The sequence below is a fragment of the Stenella coeruleoalba genome (assembly GCF_951394435.1).
Source record: "Stenella coeruleoalba genome assembly, chromosome: 15".
NCBI lineage: Eukaryota > Metazoa > Chordata > Mammalia > Artiodactyla > Delphinidae > Stenella > Stenella coeruleoalba.
Window position 1 is genome coordinate 29,833,533 of NC_137161.1, and position 21,186 is coordinate 29,854,718.

The 21,186-nt window shown below is 39.0% G+C and overlaps 1 protein-coding gene across 5 annotated transcripts in view; it reads left to right on the top strand.

Moving 5' to 3' along the window:
- ATRN (attractin) overlaps window positions 1–21,186 on the top strand; it is a 176,384-nt gene that overhangs the window by 37,493 nt on the left and 117,705 nt on the right. For all 5 annotated transcript variants that reach the window (XM_079944490.1, XM_079944494.1, XM_079944491.1 and 2 more), the window contains exons 2-4: window positions 11,218–11,301; window positions 14,179–14,292; window positions 20,631–20,759. In XM_079944490.1, the coding sequence (XP_079800616.1) occupies window positions 11,218–11,301; window positions 14,179–14,292; window positions 20,631–20,759 (327 nt within the window). The remainder of the gene's footprint in view (window positions 1–11,217; window positions 11,302–14,178; window positions 14,293–20,630; window positions 20,760–21,186) is intronic.

Genomic DNA, 21,186 nt, shown 5'->3' on the forward strand with positions numbered 1-21,186 from the left:
ACTCAGCTGGAAAAAGAATGAAATCTTGCCATTTGTGACAACGTGGATGGACCTAGAGCATATTATGCTAAGTGAAATAAGAGAAAGACAAATACTGTATGAGTTCACTTACATGTGGAATCTAAAAAACAAAACAAATAGAGTTGTATATACAGAGGACAAACAGGTGGTTGCTAGAGGGGAGGGGAGTGGAGGAGGAGAGAAATAAGTGGAGATTAAGAGGCACAAACTTAGAGTTGCAAATGAATCACAGGTATGAAATGTACAGCGTGGTGACTATAGCCAATAACTATGTAATATCTTTGTATGATGACATATTGTACCTGGACTTATCATTGTGATAATTTTGACATGTATAGAAGTATTAAAACACTATGTTGTGTAACAGGAACTAACATAGTGTTGTAGGTCGATTATACTTCAGAAACAAACAGAAAAAGAGATCAGATTTGTGGTTACCAGAGGCAGGGGGTGGGGGGAGGGGGAATTGAATGAAAGTAGTCAAAAGGTACAAAATTCTAGTTATAAGATAAGGAAGTACTAAGGATGTACATGATACATTTAATTAACACTGCTGTATGTTATATATGAGAGTTGTTAAGAGACTAAATCCTAAGTGTTCTCATCACAAGGAAAAACTTTGTTTTCTATTTCTTTAATATTGTATCTATATGAGATGATGGATGTTCACTAAATTTATTGTGATAATCATTTCATGAAGTATGTAGGTCAAATCATTATACTATACACCTTAAACTTAGGTAGTGCTGTATGTCAATTATCTCAATAAAATTGGAAGAAAACAAAAGATTAAATGCAAAAAAAAAAATAAAGAGGGAGTCATCAGCTACTTCAGATGTGTAAGAGAGTGAAGTAAGAAGGGATCTGAGAATTTACTCCTCTATCCCTTAACAGAAGGATTTCAGAGGAGGGGTGAGGGTTAGACCCCATTGGAATGGGGTTAAGAAATTACAAGGTAAGAGTATTGTCAGCAAGAGTAGATAATTCTTTATGGTTTTTTCTTTGTTTGTTTTTTGGTTTGTTTGGGGGTTTTTTTGGCTGCGCTGTGCAGCTTGCAGGATCTTATTTCCCATACCAGGGATTGAACCCACACCCTTGGTAGTGAAAGCATGAAGTCCTAACCACTGGACCTCAGGGAATTCCCAACAGTAGATAATTCTTAAGAAGACCTTTGTTGTAAAAGTAAAAAAAAAAAAAAAAAAAAAAGTAGGGAATAGCTTGAGAACATGAGAAGGGAGTTTGTTTTTTAAGAAGGGAATCCAGCAGCTAGTCTTAGGCTTATCCAGTAGATAGAAAAAGTATAGCATGGGGTTTAGAATTAGGTTTGTTCTGGTGAGGCCCTTGATTGAGTAGAGTTTTAGAATTCTGCACCCAGGTAGAGGGTGTGACCCTATCCATTGTAACTAGGGTTAAGGCAAAGTACCTGCATTTAGTAATGGTAAGAAAATATAGGTCTCTCCTGATTTATTTCTTCTTTCCACAGCTATTCACTTTGTGTCATTAGGATGCCAGACACACTTCTAGGCACTAGAAATAATGAACAAAGCAGACAAAGGTCCTTGCTGTCATGAAATTTACATTCCACTGGTGGTAAATAGATGTGAAACAAGTGAAGTAATCAATTGATCGTCAGCTAAAATTGAAGAGAGGGAAGAGGGTTTGGAAAGGTGAAAGATAATAAGGTATAAGAGAATTGGCCAGGGAAATGAAAGGATTGATTGTCCCACAGTGCTTGGAACCTACTTGAGATATGTGTTTATAAATGTAAAGTGAGACCAGTCAGCACAGTGTTGTGTCACTAGCCTTATTTAGCTGCTTGGTTTCATATACAGAGTAAGCAGAGAGTTGGATTCAGTCAGGTTTAGGGTTTGCCATATGTATAACTGCAGTTTATTAAGATACTATTGAGTGTAAAATGCACCCTTATGTACTTCTAAGAAAGAAAAAACATTTAAACTACGAACTGCCATTGGTTTTACAATGCATCCTGATATCTGAGCTGTTAAGAAAAACATGTTCATCTTGGAGTTGCACAGTCCAATATATTGCTGAAGGGGTATATTGCTGAGGCTGTGGGAATACTGGGAGACCTGAGAGCAGAGAAGATTTATACCTAGATGATGGAAGTGTAAGACGGTATAACCACTTAGGAAACAATTTGGCAGTTTCTTTAAATTTACGTGTATATCTATACTTTGATCCAATTATTCCTTTTTTATGTTTGTATCCAAGAGAAATGTCCACACAAAGGCTTGTGCACAAGTGTTCTTAGCAGCTTTGTTCATAAGCATCTATAACTACATAATCCAAGTGTCTATCAACAGGAAAATGGATAGACGTGTTGTGGTATATTCATACAGTAGAATACCACACAGCAATAGGAAGGAACAAACTATTGATACACACTGTACTCAGAAACATGCTGATCGAAAGAAGCAAGGCACAAAAGTGTCTCTGCATGATTCCATTAAATCAGGTTCTATAAAATCAGGTTCTATAAATCAGGTCTGCAATGATAGAAACAAGATCAGTGTTGAGAAGGAGTGCCTGCAAAGAGGTCTGAGGGAACTTTGGGGGGTGACAGAACTGTTTTATATCTTGTTTTGGGGTTTTATATGTGTATAAATTTGTCAAAACTTAACAAATTGTACATTTATGTTGGCTGCATTTTATTATATATAAATTACTCCTCATTAAGGTTGATGTAAAAATTTGGTTGGAAGGAGTCAAATCAGTATAGCAGTCATTATTCTAAATGTGAATAGATTATACTGTGTCAGTAAAACTGTCAGACTAGGTTGAGAAACAAAACCTAACCACGTCCTGTTCAGAAGAAACAAACTTTTGCTCTCTACCCTTGACCTCACTGTGGCCCCCAGGTGTGCCATGTGCTTTCCAGGACCTATGGTGGAGTAGAAGGACATGACCTCCCCCCTTCTCATGGAAAAACCAAAATCATGGCTTACTGCTGAACAACCCCTGACAAAAAAATTTTGGAGTCTATCAAAAAAGATACCCTACATCCAAAGACAAAGAAGAAGCCAGAACAAGATGGTAGGAGGGATGCAATCACAATAAAATCAAATCCCATACGTGCCAGGTGGGCAACCCACAAACTGGAAAATAATTATAAAAATAATTATACCACAGGGGTGAAAGTTCCGAGCCCCACATCAGGCTCCCCAGCCTGGCAGCCTGGCAACGGGAGGAGGAGCCCCCAGATAATCTAGCTTTGAAGGCCAGCGGGGTTTGATCACAGGAATTCCACAGAAGTGGGGGAAACTGAAACTCCACACTTGGAGGGCATACACAGGATCTGGTGCGCACCAGAACCCAGGGAAAAAAGCAGTGACCTCATGAGAGACTGGGCCAGACTTACCTGACAGTATTGGAGGGATTCCTGCAGAGGCGGCAGGGAGTGGCTGTGACTTGCTGAGAGGACAAGAACATTGGCAGGGGCAGTTCTGGGTAGGACTCATAGGCGTGAGCCCTCTTGGAGACTGCCATTTTCTCACTACGACCTGGCCCCACTCAACAGCCTGTAGCCTCCAGTACTGGAATGCCTCAGGCCAAACAACCAGCAGGGTGGGAACACAGCCCCACCCATCAGCAGACAGGTTGCTTAAAGTCTTCCTGAATAAACAGCTGCCCAATAAACACACCCCCTGGCATGGCCTTGCCCACCGGAGGAACAAGACCCAGCTCCCAAGACCCATTGGGCAGCTACCAGTCCCTCCCACCAAGAAGCCTGCACAAGCCTCTTAGCGTCATCCAACACGGGGCAGACAGCAGAAGCAAGAAGAACTACAACTTTGCCATCTGCAGAATGGAAATCACAATCACAGAAAGTCACACAAAACGAGACAGCAGAGGAATATATCCAGATGACGGAACAAGAGGAAAGCCCAGAAGAACAACTAAGTGAAGCAGAGATAGGCAATCTACCTGAAAAAGAATTTGGAGTAATGATAGTAAAGATGATCCAAGACCGTGGGGAAAAAAATGGAGACACAGATGGAGAAGATACAAGAAATGTTTAAAAAAACCTAGAAGAACTAAACATACAAACAGAAGAACAATACAATAACTGAAATGAAAAATACACTTGAAGGAATCAATAGCAGAATAACTGAGGCAGAAGAATGGATAAGTGAGCTGGAAGACAGAATGGTGGAAATCACTGCCATGGAACAGAATAAAGAAAAAAGAATGAAAAGAAATGAGGACAGTCTAAGAGACCTCTGGGACAATATTAAACACACCAACATTCTCATTTTAGGGGTCCCAGAAAGAGAAGAGAGAGAGAGAAAGGACCTGAGAAAATATTTGAAGAGATAATAGTTGAAAATGTCCCTAACATGGGAAAGGAAATAGTCACCCAAGTCCAGGAAGCACATAGTGTCCCAGGCAGGATAAACCCAAGGAGGAACACACTGAGACACATAGTAATCAAATTGACAAAAATTAAAGACAAAAAATATTAAAAGCAACAAGGGGAAAGCAACAAATAATGTACGAGGGAATTCCCATAAGGTCATCAGCTGATTTCTCAGCAGAAACTCTGCAGGCCAGAAGGGAGTGGCACGATATATTTAAAGTGATAAAAGGGAAGAACCTACAACCAAGAATACTCTACCCAGCAAGGCTGTCACACAAACAACCAAAAGGTAAGAGAATTCAGCACCACCACAACAGCTTTGCAACAAATGCTAAAGGAACTTCTCTAGGCGGAAAAGAATAGGCCACAACTAGAAACAAGAAAATTACAAATGGAAAAAGCCCACCGGTAAAGGCAAACATATGTAAAGGTAAGAAATCATCTGCACACAAATATGATATCAAAACCAGCAATTGTGAGAAGAGGAGAGAACAAATGCAGGATACTGGAAATACATTTGAAATTAAAAGACTAGCAACTTAAAACATCTCGTTTATATAGGCTGCTATATCAAAACCTCATGGTAACCACAAACCAAACATCTACAATAGATACACACACAAAACAGAAAAAAGAATCTAAACACAACACTGAAGTTAGTCATCAAATCAAAGAGAAGAGAACAAGAGAGGAAGGGAAGAAAAAAGACCTACAAAAACAAACCCAAAACAATTAACAAAATGGCAGTAAGAACATACATATTGATAATAACCTTAAATGTAAAAGGATTAAATGCTCCATCCAAAGACATGGACTGGATGAATGGATACAAAAACAAGACTCTTACTGTCTACAAGAGACCCATTTCGGATCTATGGACTGAAAGTGAGGGGATGGAAAGTGTATTACACACAAACAGGAATGAAAGTTGGAGTAGCAATACTCATTTCAGACAAAAACTTTAAAATAAAGAATGTTATAAGAGGCAAAGGACACTACATAATGATCCAAGGAGAAGATATAACAATTGTAAATATATATGCACCCAATATAAGAGCACCTCAATATATAAGGCAAATACTAACATCCACAAAAGGAGAAATTGACAGTAACACAATAATAGTGGGGGACTTTAACACCCCAGTTTCATCAGTGGACAGATCATCCAGACAGGAAATCAGTAATGAAACACAGGCCTTAAATGACACATTAGACCAGATGGACTTAATTGATATTTATAGAGCATTCCATCCAAAAGCAGCAGAATACACATTCTTCTCAAGTGCACGTGGAACATTCACCTGGATTGATCACATGCTGGGCCACAGAGTGAACCTTGGTAAATTTAAGAAAATTGAAATCATAGTAAACATCTTTTCTGACCACACACTATGAGAGTGGAAATCAACCATAAGAAAAAAACCGAAAAAACACAAACATGTGGAGGCTAAAGAGTGTTACTAAAAAACCAATGGATCACTGAGGAAATCAGAGTAAATCAAAAAATACCTAGGGACAAATGAAAATGAAAGCAGGGCGATCCAAAACCTATGGGATGCAGCAAAAGCAGTTCTAAGAGGCAAATTTATAGCAATACAGTCTTACCTCAGGAAACAAGAAAAATCTTAAATAATCTAACCTTATACCTAAAGCAAATAGAGAAAGAAGAACAAACAAAACCCAAAGTTAGTAAAAGGAAAGAATTCATAAAGATCAGAGCAGAAATAAATGAAATAGAGATGAAGAAAGCAATAGAAAAGATCAATGAAACTAAAAGTTGGTTCTTTGAAAAGGTAAACAAAATTGATAAACCTTTAGCCAGACTCATCAAGAAAAGGAGGGAGAGGTCTCAAATACAAATGACACCACAGAAATACAAAGGATCATAAGCAACCAATAAAATGGACAACCTAGAAGAAATGGACAAATTCTTAGGTATAATCTTCCAAGACTGAACATGGAAGAAATAGAAAACATGAATAGACCAATCACAAGTACTGAAATTGAAACTGTGATCTAAAAATTTCCAGCAAACAAAACTTCCAGCAAACAAAACTTCCAACAAACAAAAGTCCGTGACCAGATGGCTTCACAGGCAAATTCTATCAAACATTTAGAGAAGAGTTAACACCTATCCTTCTTAGACTATTGCCAAAAATCACAGAGGAAGGAACACTCCCAAATTCATTCTATGAGACCACCATCACTCTGATACCAAAACCAGACAAAGATACCACACAAAAAATTACAGGCCAATATCACTGCTGAACATAGACACAGAAATCCTCAAAAGAATACAAGCAAACCAAATCCAACAGTACATTCAAACAATTGTACACCATGATCAAGTGGGATATAGCCCAGGGATGCAAGGATTTTTCAATATCCGCAAATCAGTCATTGTGATACATTACATCAACAAATTGAAGAATAAAAACCATATGATCATCTCAGTAGATGCAGGAAAAGGTTTGGACAAAATTCAACACCGACTTATGATAAAAACTCTCCAGAAAGTTGTAATAGAGGGAACATATCTCAACATAATAAAGGCCATGTATGACACACCTACAGCTAACATCATACTCAATGGTGAAAAGGTGAAAGCATTTTCTCTAAAATCAGGAACAAGACAAAGATGTCCACCCTTGCCACTTCTATTCAGCATAGTTTTGGAAGTCCTAGCCACGGTGATCAGAGAAGAAAAAGAAATAAAGGGAATCCAAATTGGAAAAGAAGAAATAAAATTCATTGTTGGCAGATGATATGATACTATACATAGAAAATCCTAAAGATGCTACCAGAAAACTACTAGAGTTCATCAATGAATTTGGTAAAGTTGCAGGATGCAAAATTAATACACAGAAATCTCTTGCATTTCTATACACTAACAAGGAAAGACCAGAAAGAGAAATTACAGAAACAATCCTATTTACCATTGCATCAAAAAGTGTAAAATACCTAGGAATAAACCTATCTAAGGAGACAAAAGACCTGTACTCCAAAAACTATAGGACAGTGAAGAAAGAAATCAAAGATGACACAGACAGAAAGATATACCATGTTCTTGGATTGGGAAAATCGATATTGTCAAAATGACTATACTACCCAAGGTGATCTACAGATTCATTGCAATCCCTATCAAATTACCAATGACATTTTTCACAGAAGTAGAACAAAAAATCTTAAAATTTGTATGGAGACACAAAAGACCCCAAATAGCCAAAGCAATCTTGAGAAAGAAAGACAGAGATGGAGGAATCAGGCTCCATGACTTCTGACTATACAACAAAGCTACAGTAATCAAAACAGTATGGGGACTTCCCTGGTATCACAGTGGTTAAGAATCTGCCTGCCAATGCAGGGGACACGGGTTTGAGCCCTGGTCCAGGAGGATCCCACATGCCACAGAGCAGCTGGGCCCGTGCACCACAACTACTGATCCTGTGCTCTAGAGCCCGTGAGCCACAACTGCTGAGCCCGTGTGCCACAACTATTGAAGCCCATGTGCCTGGAGCCTGTGCTCCGCAGCAGGAGAAGCCACCTCAATGAGAAGCCTGCGTGCAGCAACGAAGACCCAACACAGTCAAAAATAAATAATAAACTAAAAAATATATATATATAAATGTTACCATTAAAAAAACAGTATGGTATTGGCACAAAACCAGAAATATAGATCAGCGGAACAGGATGGAAATTCTGTTAAATGTTTATCTTGGTGGGAAGAAGGGGTGGAGTGCTTGGGGAGATCAGTGGACAAGGGAGAATTGTCCTTTAGTTGACCCAAAAAAGCCTGTCTGATCATATCTATTCACTACCTGTAAAATTATGTAAATGTGTATGTTTAAAGATATGAAGTAAATATTCAAAATTGACCTATATTTTCTCCAAAAGGGATGCAGATTTGCAAATATCTGAACATGTCCATGTGAAGTCTGTAGAAATTCTTAGAAACAAAAGAAGCATAGTAGAAAGCCACAAAACTGTTTGAACTACTGGGAAATTTATTTACCTGTAAACCTGGGGTGGTCTCTGTGGCTGTTTGGTGTGGCTCTTCAGGGACCTTGGCACTCCTTTGATTTGTCATCCTTGGTGTTGGCTTTGTGTTTAGACTCATAGCGTGATGGCTGAAGTAAAATCCAAACATAGCAAAGTCCAGAGGAAGAAGGATGGTCTCTTTGGATGTCTGTCTGTCATAGGCTGGGTTTCTTGGAAGCATTTTCTGAAATGGAGTTTGGGGTACAAGTTAATTATAGCATCTGTGAGAGGAAGGGGCAGGAAGCAGAACTGGGCAAAGGAAGAAGTTGAGCTTCAATGCAGGCCTGACAAAGGAGAGTTCTGGAGTAAGGATTGCCTGCCAGAGTTGTCCCATGTTAGACTGAAAAATGCCCAGCCTTTATACCCACTCTGTGTGGGCTGTGCTGGGAAGGGCATGACCTAGGGCAAGGCAGCTCCAATGGAACTGACAGCTGGATGCTGTCTGTTGACCACACTCATTTCTGCAGCTGGCAACAAGTCTTATTGAAGAGGAGATCTAGGTGTCGTAGCTAGGAATGAGGAAATATTTCCTAGAAACCCTCCATCAGACTTCCCGTCACATCTAAGATTAGATTACATGCTGTGACAGAAGTAGTAGTCTTCTCTTCATTAGTAAAGAGTCCTGATTTTTCACAGAGTATATGGTCATCTGGGATAATGGCTATATTTCTCAGCCTCCCTGTACATTTAGGTATGTCTAATTTTTGGCTAGGGGGTAAGTTGAATTGTCATGTTTGACTTAGAGGGCAGGGGTATGTACCTTGTTTTCTTTCAACTCCTTCCTACTGTGTAGAATATGGAAATAATAACTGGAGTTTGTGCAGCCATCTTGGATTATGAGGTGGAAGCACATGTTGAGGATGACGGAGCAACAAGATGGCAGAACATTAATTAGCTCCCTGATGAGCATAGAAATGCTTTATGTGCTCCAGGTTGCTTATGTTTGGACTTTATATCTTTTTTTTTTTTTCCCAGTACGCAGGCCTCTCACTGTTGTGGCCTCTACCGTTGCGGAGCACAGGCTCCGGACGCGCATGCCCAGCAGCCATGGCTCACGGGCCTAGCCGCTCTGCGGCATGTGGGATCTTCCCGGACCGGGGCACGAACCCGTGTCCCCTGCATTGGCAGGTGGACTCTCAACCACTGCGCCACCAGGGAAGCCCAGGGCTTTATATCTTGGTTAAAGCCATTACTATTTAGGTTCTTCTGTCAGTTGCATTAGAACTTAATCTTAACTAATACACATTTCTAATTGGCAAGGGGCATAGGAAACCATGATTGGCTTAGACTAATATTTTGGGAATGGAATGGATGTTGGGGAGTAAGACACAGAGACATTTATATCAGGCAAGTACAGCAGAGAGAGAGAGAATGCAAAGAAGTCAAGAGATTTGCAGGGGATGATAATTGTGATGGACCCTGGAATCATACCTAGGTAAGTGAGAAAGTGAAATGTGTGAGTGATGAACATAAAGAAGTGATAGTTGTGTGGATTGGAGGTCGGGGCTGAAGATTCATTGGAGAGGGGGAATTAGGCTAAATGAAGTAGAGAGAGCAGAGATGGTGTTCAGTGTAGGTCGCTTTAAATGGAGATTTTATGGTAGAGTTTTCACTCCTAACAGCAGGGCTGAAAAGAGTGGGTAACTAGAGTGGGGTAGAGGAAAAAATTGTTAATGGTGAAGTTAAGAAATGGAGAGGCTGGGCTTTGGATGGGACATCTTGGATGTGGCTGAATGGAAGGCAGTGAGCTAGATGCTGATATCTGGAGTGGGTGGAGAGGAGTAATTGGGATGTCAGTAGATAACTCAGAAAGTAAGGGAGGCAGATCCAGAAGAGAGCATTTGTTTCAGAAAGGCTGACATTGTTGATGGAAGAGGGAGGAAAAGTGATCTGGAAACAGCAAAGAGGAAAGAAATAGCATTGTTAAATATTAAAAATTTCTACATTTCTAGTATATATTTCTACAATATATACTAGACATAAACTGAGAAAATATGTTTATAGTACATTTACCATACAAATGGGAGCTTCTTAATATAAATAGCGCTCTTAAACATTATTTTGAAAAAGATAACTTGGTAGCAAAGTGAGTAAAGAATATTGAGTCTTAATTTGCAAAGGAGAAAATGCAAATGACCAAACACATGAGAATCTTCATACATTAGGGTTAGTACTAGTAAAAATATTAATGAGATACTAAGATGTACCTGTCATATTGGCAAGACCTAAAAATATTGATAAACTTCAAGCTTGGCATGTGTGTGGGAAGTCAGGTGCTGATGTGCACTGCTCACAGAGTGTGGTAGATTGCCACTTCAGAAGAAGCAACTAAATAGCTGTGGTGGGTCTGTTGTGTGTTGTGGATTGATGTGCTTGCGCATCATAGTTATGCTGGCCACAGCGTTACTTATTGTATTTACACATTTTACTTGTAATGGTAACTGTGTGGCCTTGTTTTTTAAAAACCAACTGATATTTATAACTAACTTCTTGTGGCCATTTGTATGGAAACAAAGTGTGATTTTCCCATCTCAGCTAGAAAGATGTATGTTTTTGTTCATTCCTGTTGTTTTTAATGTATTTGTATCCCCTTTTCTTAAGTATATGGCATGAATTTGTTTCATCCAGATTTGTGTAATCTGTGTATAACTATCCAGTCTTTTTCTTCTGGTCATAGTATGCATCAGTGTACCCACTTGGATTGTATTGAGAATTAAGAAAGATATTATTAATATATGAAATTTTGATGCATTTAAATTTTTTTATTTTTTGAATTACAGACTAACTGGATCTTCTGGGTTTATAACAGATGGACCTGGAAATTATAAATATAAAACAAAGTGCACATGGCTCATTGAAGGACAGTAAGTAGTAATGGCTAAGTTTTTTTTTTTTTTTTCTTCAGGATAGAGCTCATTGTGAGATTACTTTTCCAACATGTAAAATTAACAATCTGTGGCAACTTAAAATATTTTTTATTTGGTAACCTTTACTTTGACAAGTGAATTTGATTTTCTTATTTTTCTTAATCTTCAATGTTAATTGAAAAAAACTTCTGTGTTGATTTGCAAATGAATTATACACACCAGAAATTTGTATATTTTCAGTTGTAATAGTTAAAAAACTGTTACAATATTTTATTATGGTTGAGGTATATGAAGAAGATTAGACTTCACTTGAATATGTAGTAGGGAAGGGAAGAGATTTTAATAGGCCTACTTATTTATTTATTTACTATTTTTAGTGATTTAACATATGGAAGTTTATTTCTTCCTCACATAACAGTTCCAAGGCAGGTGTTCCTGGTCAGCAGGCAGCTTTCTTCCCATTGGTAGTAGGACCCAAGCTCTGCCATTCATTCATTAGCTTCACTGTTGGCTAACTGCAGCCAGCAGGAGGGGAAGGAGGAAGTACGGAGAAAGCAGACCTGCTTCTTAAAAGCTTCTTGCAGAAAGTGTCACATGCATTCACTCGCATTGCAACCATTAATAACCCTTTAAAATAATTGTGGACAGTCTTAGAAGACTGGACCAAAACTGGACAAGTGGTAATTTCTTAAAACTGAATTGCAGTGTGGAATCTGAAATGATCCTAATGAACTTTTAGAACTTGTTAAGTTAAAACTGGTTTTCTATGGGACTTCCCTGGCGGTCCAATGGTTAAGACTCCACGCTTCCACTGCAGAGGGCATGGGTTCGATCCCTGGTCAGGGAACTAAGATACCACATGCCGTGTGGCATGGCCAAAAATAAAAAAAAATTTTTTAATTGGTTTTCTTGTACTTTAAATAGATCTTTAACCCATGCATGATTTTGTAACATTCGGAAAATATTGGTTCACTGAATTATGCAGGTCTTCCAGATGTCGATATATTTCATTATATGAAATTTAAAACATCACCGTAGTTAAAAATCACCATCAATCTCATCAGAAAATTTTAAGTATTGGGAAGTTGTATCTGGGTGGTAGGTACAAATTTTCCAAAACTCATTATTGCTTGAAAGCTTATATTTTCTTTGGCAACAAATACAGGCTTGCTTTGTTCATTTTCAAGAGAATATCTACCAGATATCCAAGTCTAAATAACCATAGTTTTTACCTCTTGGACCTCCTAAAAGGGCCTCAGGGACCCTGGCATTGTGTGGACCATACTCTGAGAACTGCTGCTCTAAGGAGCTGTCTGCCCTTGCCCTTTCTACCAGTTCACTCCCATCTGATGTCCTTCTCCACTGTTGCTCTGAGTGTGCTGTCAGTGGCTGCTCCACCTCAGCCTAAGCATAAAACTAAGCAAAAAACTTCAAATCCTCCGTTTCCTTATCCACATATTCAGCCTGTCAGTAAGTTCTATCAGTTTTCCCCTCAAGAATATCTCCCCAATCCTCTTCATCTTCAACTCTACAGTTATTTTAAGAACCACCAGCCATCCTCTCTTTCCTGGGCCACTGTAATAGCCTTGAAATTGGCCTCCGGTTTTTACCTTTGCCCCTTGCCCACCTCTCACTCACTTCTTATCTTATTCCTTCTGTTTGCTATGTTTCAGACATGCTGATTTTCTTCACGTTGCTTGGACACATCAACTTCTAAAGTCTAAAACTTTAAGACTGTTATTCTATCTGCCTGAAACATTGTCCCCCCAGACTTTTCACATGGCTTATCTCTCGCCATTCTGATCTTTTCCAAAACTTTCTGGGGTATCTCCCCACCACCTGTTGTACTACTACATCACATTCCTTTAATTTCTTCCCAGTATTCATCACCATGTGAGTTAACTTGTTTATGTATTTATTTAATTGTTTGGTTAGACAAGAAGTATGGGGTAGATGAAAGGTTCAGGCTGGAGACATATAGTTAGGAATCACCAGTATATAGATGGTGTTGATATTACCAAGAACTTTTGGAGTAGAGTCTTTGGCCTAAAGCCAGGTTGGAGAGTGAAAAGGTGAGTGGGATGTGAGGAAATGGAGAAAACCGAAGTCTCCTGAGGAGTTTCAGAGGAGAAAGGGATAGGTCTGATAGTAGCTGGAAGGAGAGTTGGGATTTAAAGTTTTTTGTGTTTTGTTGTTTTTTGTACAATATGTGATACTTAAAGAGATTTAAGTCTGGACTTGGAAGTTTCAGATGAGACGGAGATGTTAAATATTTGAGAGATGGAAGGAAAAGTAGGTAGATGTATCTATTTTAGAAAGTGGGAATTTGAGAAATTTTTGTCTGAGTGCTGAGCATAAGCAGGGAGGTGGGACTGGGTGGTCTGAAATAGAAATTGAGAACTAGTAGTAGGACTGCTGGCAGAATCGAAGCACCAGTATTGGAACCAGCCTACCCAATGTTGTGACTTTCTCCAGCATGGCTTGGTTTTCTCTATACCAGGGCTTCTTCCAGGGAGTTCCATGAAAAGGCAGAGGGGCAGGTGAGTTTAGAGGATTGGCAGGTGTGTTTGTAAAATGATGTAGTATGAAATCTTAAGTTGAATAAGAAAGGCTGATGGATTGGTAAAGAATGGCCACTGTATAGACTATAAGGCCCAAAGATGCATAGACCATGTCTATTTTGTTTACCATTGCATATTTAGTGGTCTCTAGCACATAGAAAGTACTAAGGAAATCTTTGACAAGTGAAGGAGTACTGATTACATACTATTAATTTCTTCTTTATATATAAATTCTTTAAAAATCTATATTTTTTTCTCAAATGTTTTATAGTGATTATGATTATTATAAATTACTTTTTTCTGTTCTTTTCAGGCCAAATAGAATAATGAGACTTCGTTTCAATCATTTTGCTACAGAGTGTAGTTGGGACCATTTATATGTTTATGATGGGGACTCAATTTACGCACCTCTAGTTGCTGCCTTTAGGTAAGCTCAGTCATATAAATACTGGTTAACCATTGTTTGATTTCTGCATTTATGTATCTCCTAGATTGTATTCTTACTGGATTCTCCTTTTTTATCACTTAAAACATTTACTTCATGGAAAGAGTACTAGTTATGGAGTCCTATCACTTGTGTGCTAGTCCTAACTTGGTTTCCTGTAGCTTCTGGGTGAGTTTTTGGGCAGAATACTTGACCTCTCTTTTTAGTTTCCTGATCTATAAAGTTGTGATAGTAGTATCAAATTTACCTACTTCTTGTGGTGGTGGTGAAGTTTACATCTAAAAATGTTTTGTGAGCAATATATCGAATATATTATTTCTGTGAAAAATTAAATCAGGAACCATGTTTATCTTGATCCTTGTTGTGTTCTTCATTGCATAGGCATTCAGGAGTTATTTGTTGAATTCAGATATAGCTCTGTGTGTGTGTGTGTGTGTGTGTGTGTGTGTGTGTGTGTGATGTGTAATTATGTATATACCTTAATATGGGTGAGGGAAAAGTTTTGGAAGAGTATACATAAAATGAACAGTGGTTACCTGTGGAGAATGAGGAACATTCCAGTTACGTGTTGTGATTTTTTTTCTACAGTATATTCTGTGTTTGTTGTTAAACAGCTTAACACCAAATACATGGGGTGCTCTGAATTGTTTTGACATTTTACTTTTTATTAACAGTAAGTAGCTGTGTTGTTTATTATATTTTTGACCACATGCAAATTCAAAACTGTTTTATTTTTCTTCCTTTTACTTGATAGAGGATTTTTTAAATATATTTTTTCTAAAATGCGTATCCTTAGAGAGTCATAGTTGTCAGCTGACTTTCTGGATTTCTTTCCCTCAAATATTTGATTTCCCTGACTTTAAAAGAAATCAATTTAACAAATATTTTTTGTATTCCTCACATGGGGCTGGTTGATGTCTCTTGTAGGTGAGGAGATAACAGAGAGTGAACAGAACATGAGGAGGCAAAGGACAGCTGAGATCAGGGAACTAATGTGCCCTTGTATTTCTCCACTCCCTTTGGCTTAGAAATCTCTGCAACATGTCCTTGAACTGAGAACCAAGGCCATTTTCTGGGTTTTAGAGATTCACTTAGAGGGCCAAAGAACAGCGTGGATAGGCCATGCTAAGCATCAAAATATTGGCTACATGTTGGGCATATACATCTTTATGCCAGAATTTGACTCATACCTTGTCTTATAGCAAGAGGCACCCCAAACTTTAACACAGCACAAAAACTATCTGTAGTATGATGTTATCATGATAATAGTACTTGTTGGAGGTTTACTTGATACTGCATTTGTTAATCAAAACTCATGGAGTCCTCTCTTTATGTGCCAGGCACTTTGAATCAGCTTGCCAATAGCCCTGTGGGAACATCTGCCAAGAGGGTATGCATAACCCTGTAGTTCACCCAGACTGTGTATTTAATGAGCAGACATGTGAACCAACAGCAACCACAAAACAAGCAGAAGGGTATAACTGTTTTAGTCAGTGACTTTTGAGAGAAGCCACAGTATATGTACAGACAACAGGAGGATTTTTAAGCTTCTATAAAAAAGTTTATTTACTGAAATGTATAAATTAATGCATTGATTGTGTTAAAATTTAACCTATGACATAATTGAGTGTGCATTTTCTAAAATCATAGTGAGATAATGTATGTTTAATAATTGAAATTTACCTGAAACACAGAACCCCTGAAGCATTGATGTGCGGAAGAATTTGAAAATAACTGTTCAGGTCATAAGGCAATGTCACAAGATGGGGAGCTGAGGAGTGCTGTTGGGTCAGGAGGACTTTGGATAGAGGAATCAACCCAGTGGTGATGTGCTGGGGGCCCAGAGTGGAGTGAGCCTGGCGGCAGATAGTTCAGCCAAATAAAGAAAAAGAGAGCCACACAGGATTCAGAAGATTTGGACTTTTAATCTGCGTTCTGCCCAAGGCTCTGCATGAGTCTGAATAGTTCATTTAAGCACTCTAGTCCTCATCTTCTGAAGCCTAAAATGAAGGTGTTGTACTGTGTTTTCTCTGGGTGTATTGCAGTCCATGAAGTTTAATTTGACTCTGAACTGGTTGATCACATTATCTTTTATATGCTGAAATTCTGAATAAAATTTGTTTAACAAACAGAGTTCCATTACTGGACAAATTTGAGAACCACTAGAGCAAGTCTCTTCCAGCTGCACAACATTATGACTTTGTGGTGCATTCACTTCAACAAATGCATAAGTGCAGCACCTTTGTGGAGTACCTGCTCGCTCTGCTCAGATCTGTTGGTAGGGAGATGCAGAGGTGGTAGTGGTGATAGAGCAGGGAGAATAGTTTTCCTCTCTGAGGAAATTCTTATTCCTTCTAGAGGTTTTTGTTGTTATTTTTAAGAAAGTCAAATACTGGTGAGACATTTGTTTAGGCTGTGATGCAGAGCTGTTAGAGGAGGTCTTGTGAAAGTGGGAGTCAGCCTGTCCAGCACCCCATGGAAATCGTGGTCAGTTTGTGGCAGGTAATCAAAGGCAGGCACCTCTTTTGTGGCTGTGGACCCTCCTTCACCACTCAGAAGTATAGATGCTGTTTGGACCCATCCCCAGGCTCCTAACCCTGACTTTAAAAATCTGGCTTACCTTCCACATCTGCCTGTCCTTGCGTGTATAGTTTTGCAAGGAGAGAGGTGTGTCAAACTGAGGATTTGCCAACTATGTAAACTTAACATAGTGTAGTTGGGAAAGTCAGACTGTGCCCCAGGTGTGTTCAGAGAGCCTATATCTGTCTGGGACAGTTATGTTGAATTAAGACAGTATCTTTAGTTCAGCGATTTTCAGAAATGGTTCTAAACAATGGTACTCTGTGTTTACAATATAAGATTATGAAGAACCCCAGGGCAAGCAGTTCTTGATTTTCTCAAGTTGAACAGCTGGCTGCAGCCTAAACTGAGCCTGCATTTATTTACCTGCCTAGGGGCAGGGGGCAGGGTGGTGGAGGCAGCTCAGGGTGACAGTTGAACGGCAAGCCTGCAGCATCACTTTCTCACTCACACACTTTCTATTGCCTTGCACACTGGGTTGAGGTTTATATTCATTTATTCTGTACAAAGTTTATTTTTGTCATAAACCAGTTGTTTTATTTTCACACTGGGAAAAAGCACATTCTGAAGCTGTCACAAGTTTTTGAAGTGAAAAGAAGCAAATGCCTAAGTCTCTCTGACAGTAGGGAAGCTGATCCCCTTTCTCCAGCAACGTGGTCATCTAGTGCAGGTGGCCCTCCCACTCCTTCTGACTCTCCATTCTTTCTCCCTCCACCCATTCTGCCATTCGTTCTATACATTTAAATGTCCCCACCATATAAATAATAAATACCATTAGCTATCTCTTATTGAGCACCTACTAGTGTGAGATGCTATTTAAGCCCTTCACATGCTTTAACAGTTTCTCATTACATTGCTGTGAGGTAGATAGGATTTCTTTCATTGTGCTTTTGAGGAAGCTAAGGCTCAGAGATGTCAGTGACATGCACAGGCTTGTGGAACAAGAATTGGAGCTCACGTCTCTGACCCTGAAGCTCATGCTAAGATAACAAAGAGTGTCCTACATGTGACTGAGTCCCCCAGTCCTTTACTGTGCCAGTATTTCTTACGGCAAGATTGCTTTTGACATACGTGTTTCTTGGTGGCCCTGCTCTTGCAAGTACTTACCCCTCATCATTTTAGGGGATTCTGGTATATAAAACTGATGAAAGCATGATGATGGTTGAAACCTTCATTTAGGTCTATGATCAAATGTCATTTCTTCCAAGAGTCCTTCCCTAAATGCCCTTTCTAAAGTAGCACTTTCTGTTCTTTTACTCTGTTTTATTTCCCTTCATAGTATTTACCTCTACCTGGCATTATATATACACACCTGTGGGCCAGGGGTTGGGGGTTCGTATCTAGGCTTATTCTTTCTCTGGCATGAACTCCAGTAAAGGCAGAGACGTCTTCACTGTTGTATTCCTGGTACCTAGAACAGTGCCTCACTTGTAGTAAGTACTTAGTATTTGTTAGTTGAATGCATAGTAGAAAATGCTTCACCGTTTTGCAACCCCTAGTTCTGCCTGCATATTAAAAACTTGTTGAATGAAAATCCCATCCCTTCTTCCTCCTCACACCCTGCTTATATGCTCTTCCACTCATTTTTATATGCACTTGTATAAATACACATAAATGTACACATATACTAGGCCCATCGTCTTGCAGCTTGTTTTTATTCCTACTCATCAGAATGCCTTGATGAGCGCCTTATCAGTCCTGCAGACCTAACGTATGTAATGACTCATTCATCCAGCTCCCAGATGACCATTTAGGTGGTTTTCAACCTGTTCTCATTCTGAATAGTGCTGCGGTGAGGATTCTTATATATTTGTGTATGTGAGCAAGTGTTTCTTCTACTAAGAAATAGAATTGCTAGGTCATAATGAATGAGCATTTGAGATAGTCATCAGCCCAAAAGTATGTGCTTTAGGAAAGAAAAGAGGCCCGTGTGGCTGGGGTTGAGCCAGTGAAAGGAAGAGAGTACAGATCTTCCTTGGCTTATGATGGGGTTATGTCCTGATAAACCCATTGTATGTTAAAAATATTGTAAGTTGAAATGCATTTAATACACCTCACCTACCGAACATCATAGCTTAGCCTAGCCCACCTTAAATGTGCTCAGAACACTTACATTAGCCTACAGTTGGGCAAAGTCATCTAACACAAAGCCTATTTTATAATGTTGAATATCTCATGTAATTTTGAATACTGTACTGGAAGTGAAAAACAGAAAGGTTGTCTGGGTACAGAGTGGTTGTACATGTATTGGTTGTTTACCCTTGTGATCGTGTGGCTGACTGGGAGCTACAGCTTTGTGCTGGTGCCCAGCATCGTGAGAGAGTATCAACAGCATATCGCTAGCCTGGGAAAAGGTCAAAATTCTAAGTACAGTTTCTACTGAATGTGTATCCCTTTTGTACCATTGTAAAGTCAAAAAATTGTAGGTCAAAAAACTGTAAGTCAAAAAATTGTAAGTCGAACCATTGTAAGTCGGGGACCATCTGTAATACATGAGACGTTTGTTCATTGGATGGGATTGTGTGTGTGGAACAGATTGCACAGGGCCTGGTAAGGAGTTAGGCTTTAACTGAGTGAGATGATGGTGGTACTGAACAATAACTGGGCAAAAGATAGGAGCATATGAAGAAAAGCAAAAGATGCAAGTAAACATAGGAAAAATGATTAACCTCAGGAGTATAAGAGAAGCTCAAAACCACAGGTTAAAAAAATCACTTTCACATATTAAATTAGCAAAACTAAAGTAGGACTGGTAATTCTACTTGTTGGCGGGGTTAGGTGGGATGGACCCTTTCATTCTCTATCGGTGGGATTTCAAGTCACCATCTCTCTTCTGGAAAGCAAATTGGTATATGGATTAAGAGCCTTAAAGCCATCATTTAGACCCTTTGACTCGGTAATTCTTTCTCTTTGTAGACACCCAACAGATACTGTTGTGGGCTGAGCTCTGAGTAAGGTTCTAAAAGTTCTGAGGGAGCTCTTAGAGACATAGAAATGCTTATGGTATATTACCTGTAAAATAGAATATGATATGTAACATGGTATCAATTAAACAAAGAAAGTACATCAGAATGCTAATAGTATTGGGATGATGGATGTTTGTATATCAAACTTTTATTTCTATTTTTACTTTTCATGTCTTTCAATGGTATATGTTTGATATCCATGAACTCATAAAGTTTGTTACTTTCTGTGATTGTGGAGGTTTACTCAGTTTTTCAAAGGAGTATTATAAAATGTTTTACTTAAAAAAAAAAGAATAGGGTCGTCGGTTTCAAATCTCATTTAAAATATAACCTAGGGGCTTCACTGGTGGCGCAGTGGTTGAGAGTCCACCTGCCGATGCAGGGGACACGGGTTCGTGCCCCGGTCAGGGAAGATCCCACATGCTACGGAGCGGCTGGGCCCGTGAGCCATGGCCGCTGAGCCTGCGCGTCCGGAGCCTGTGCTCCACAACGGGAGAGGCCACAACAGTGAGAGACCCGCGTACCGCAAAAAAAAAAAAAAAAATACACACACATATATATATATATATATATGTATATATATAACCTAGAATAGAGAAGAGCTTAGCAAAAGATTCAGATCTGTTCCTGTGCATTTATCACAGGAATTTGGCCCTCTTCCTATAAGTGGCTTTTTAAATTACAAGGGTGAAATCCAGTTGAATTTGTGTTCTGTCACCATGTGATGTGTCTGTGATTATGCTTCCCTTTATAAGACATGTGTTTTCATTTCAGTGGCCTCATTGTTCCTGAGAGAGATGGCAACGAGACTGTCCCAGAGGTCGTTGCCACATCAGGTTATGCCCTGCTGCATTTTTTTAGTGATGCTGCTTATAATTTGACTGGATTTAATATCACTTACAAGTAAGATATTTAAGTCTAATATTTGTGATTTTTTTCAGAAGACTGTATACTTTGTTTTAACAATAATAATGACTAACATATTGAGGGTTTACAATGTGCCAGGCATTATGCTAAGCAGTTTGCATGAATTTTCTCATTTAAAGTTCTTTTAAAAACTCAGTTACAGCCACTGTTTTTCTACTTCTTTTATAAATGAGGCAAGTGGCAGGAAAAGGTAAAGTAAATTGTCAAAGCAGTGGGACCAGAGTTGCAACCCAGGTCTTGCTGCTGTTGAGCGTCTCCTGGAAAAGAGGGGCATTATCCATTCCTGCCAATGGATAAAAACTTTGGAGGAGTTTGCTAAGTACAATTTAACAAATATTAGTAGTTTTCATGTACTCAGTAGTTGGCCCATTGATGACAACTTAGTTGAGGTTACAAAGGAAAT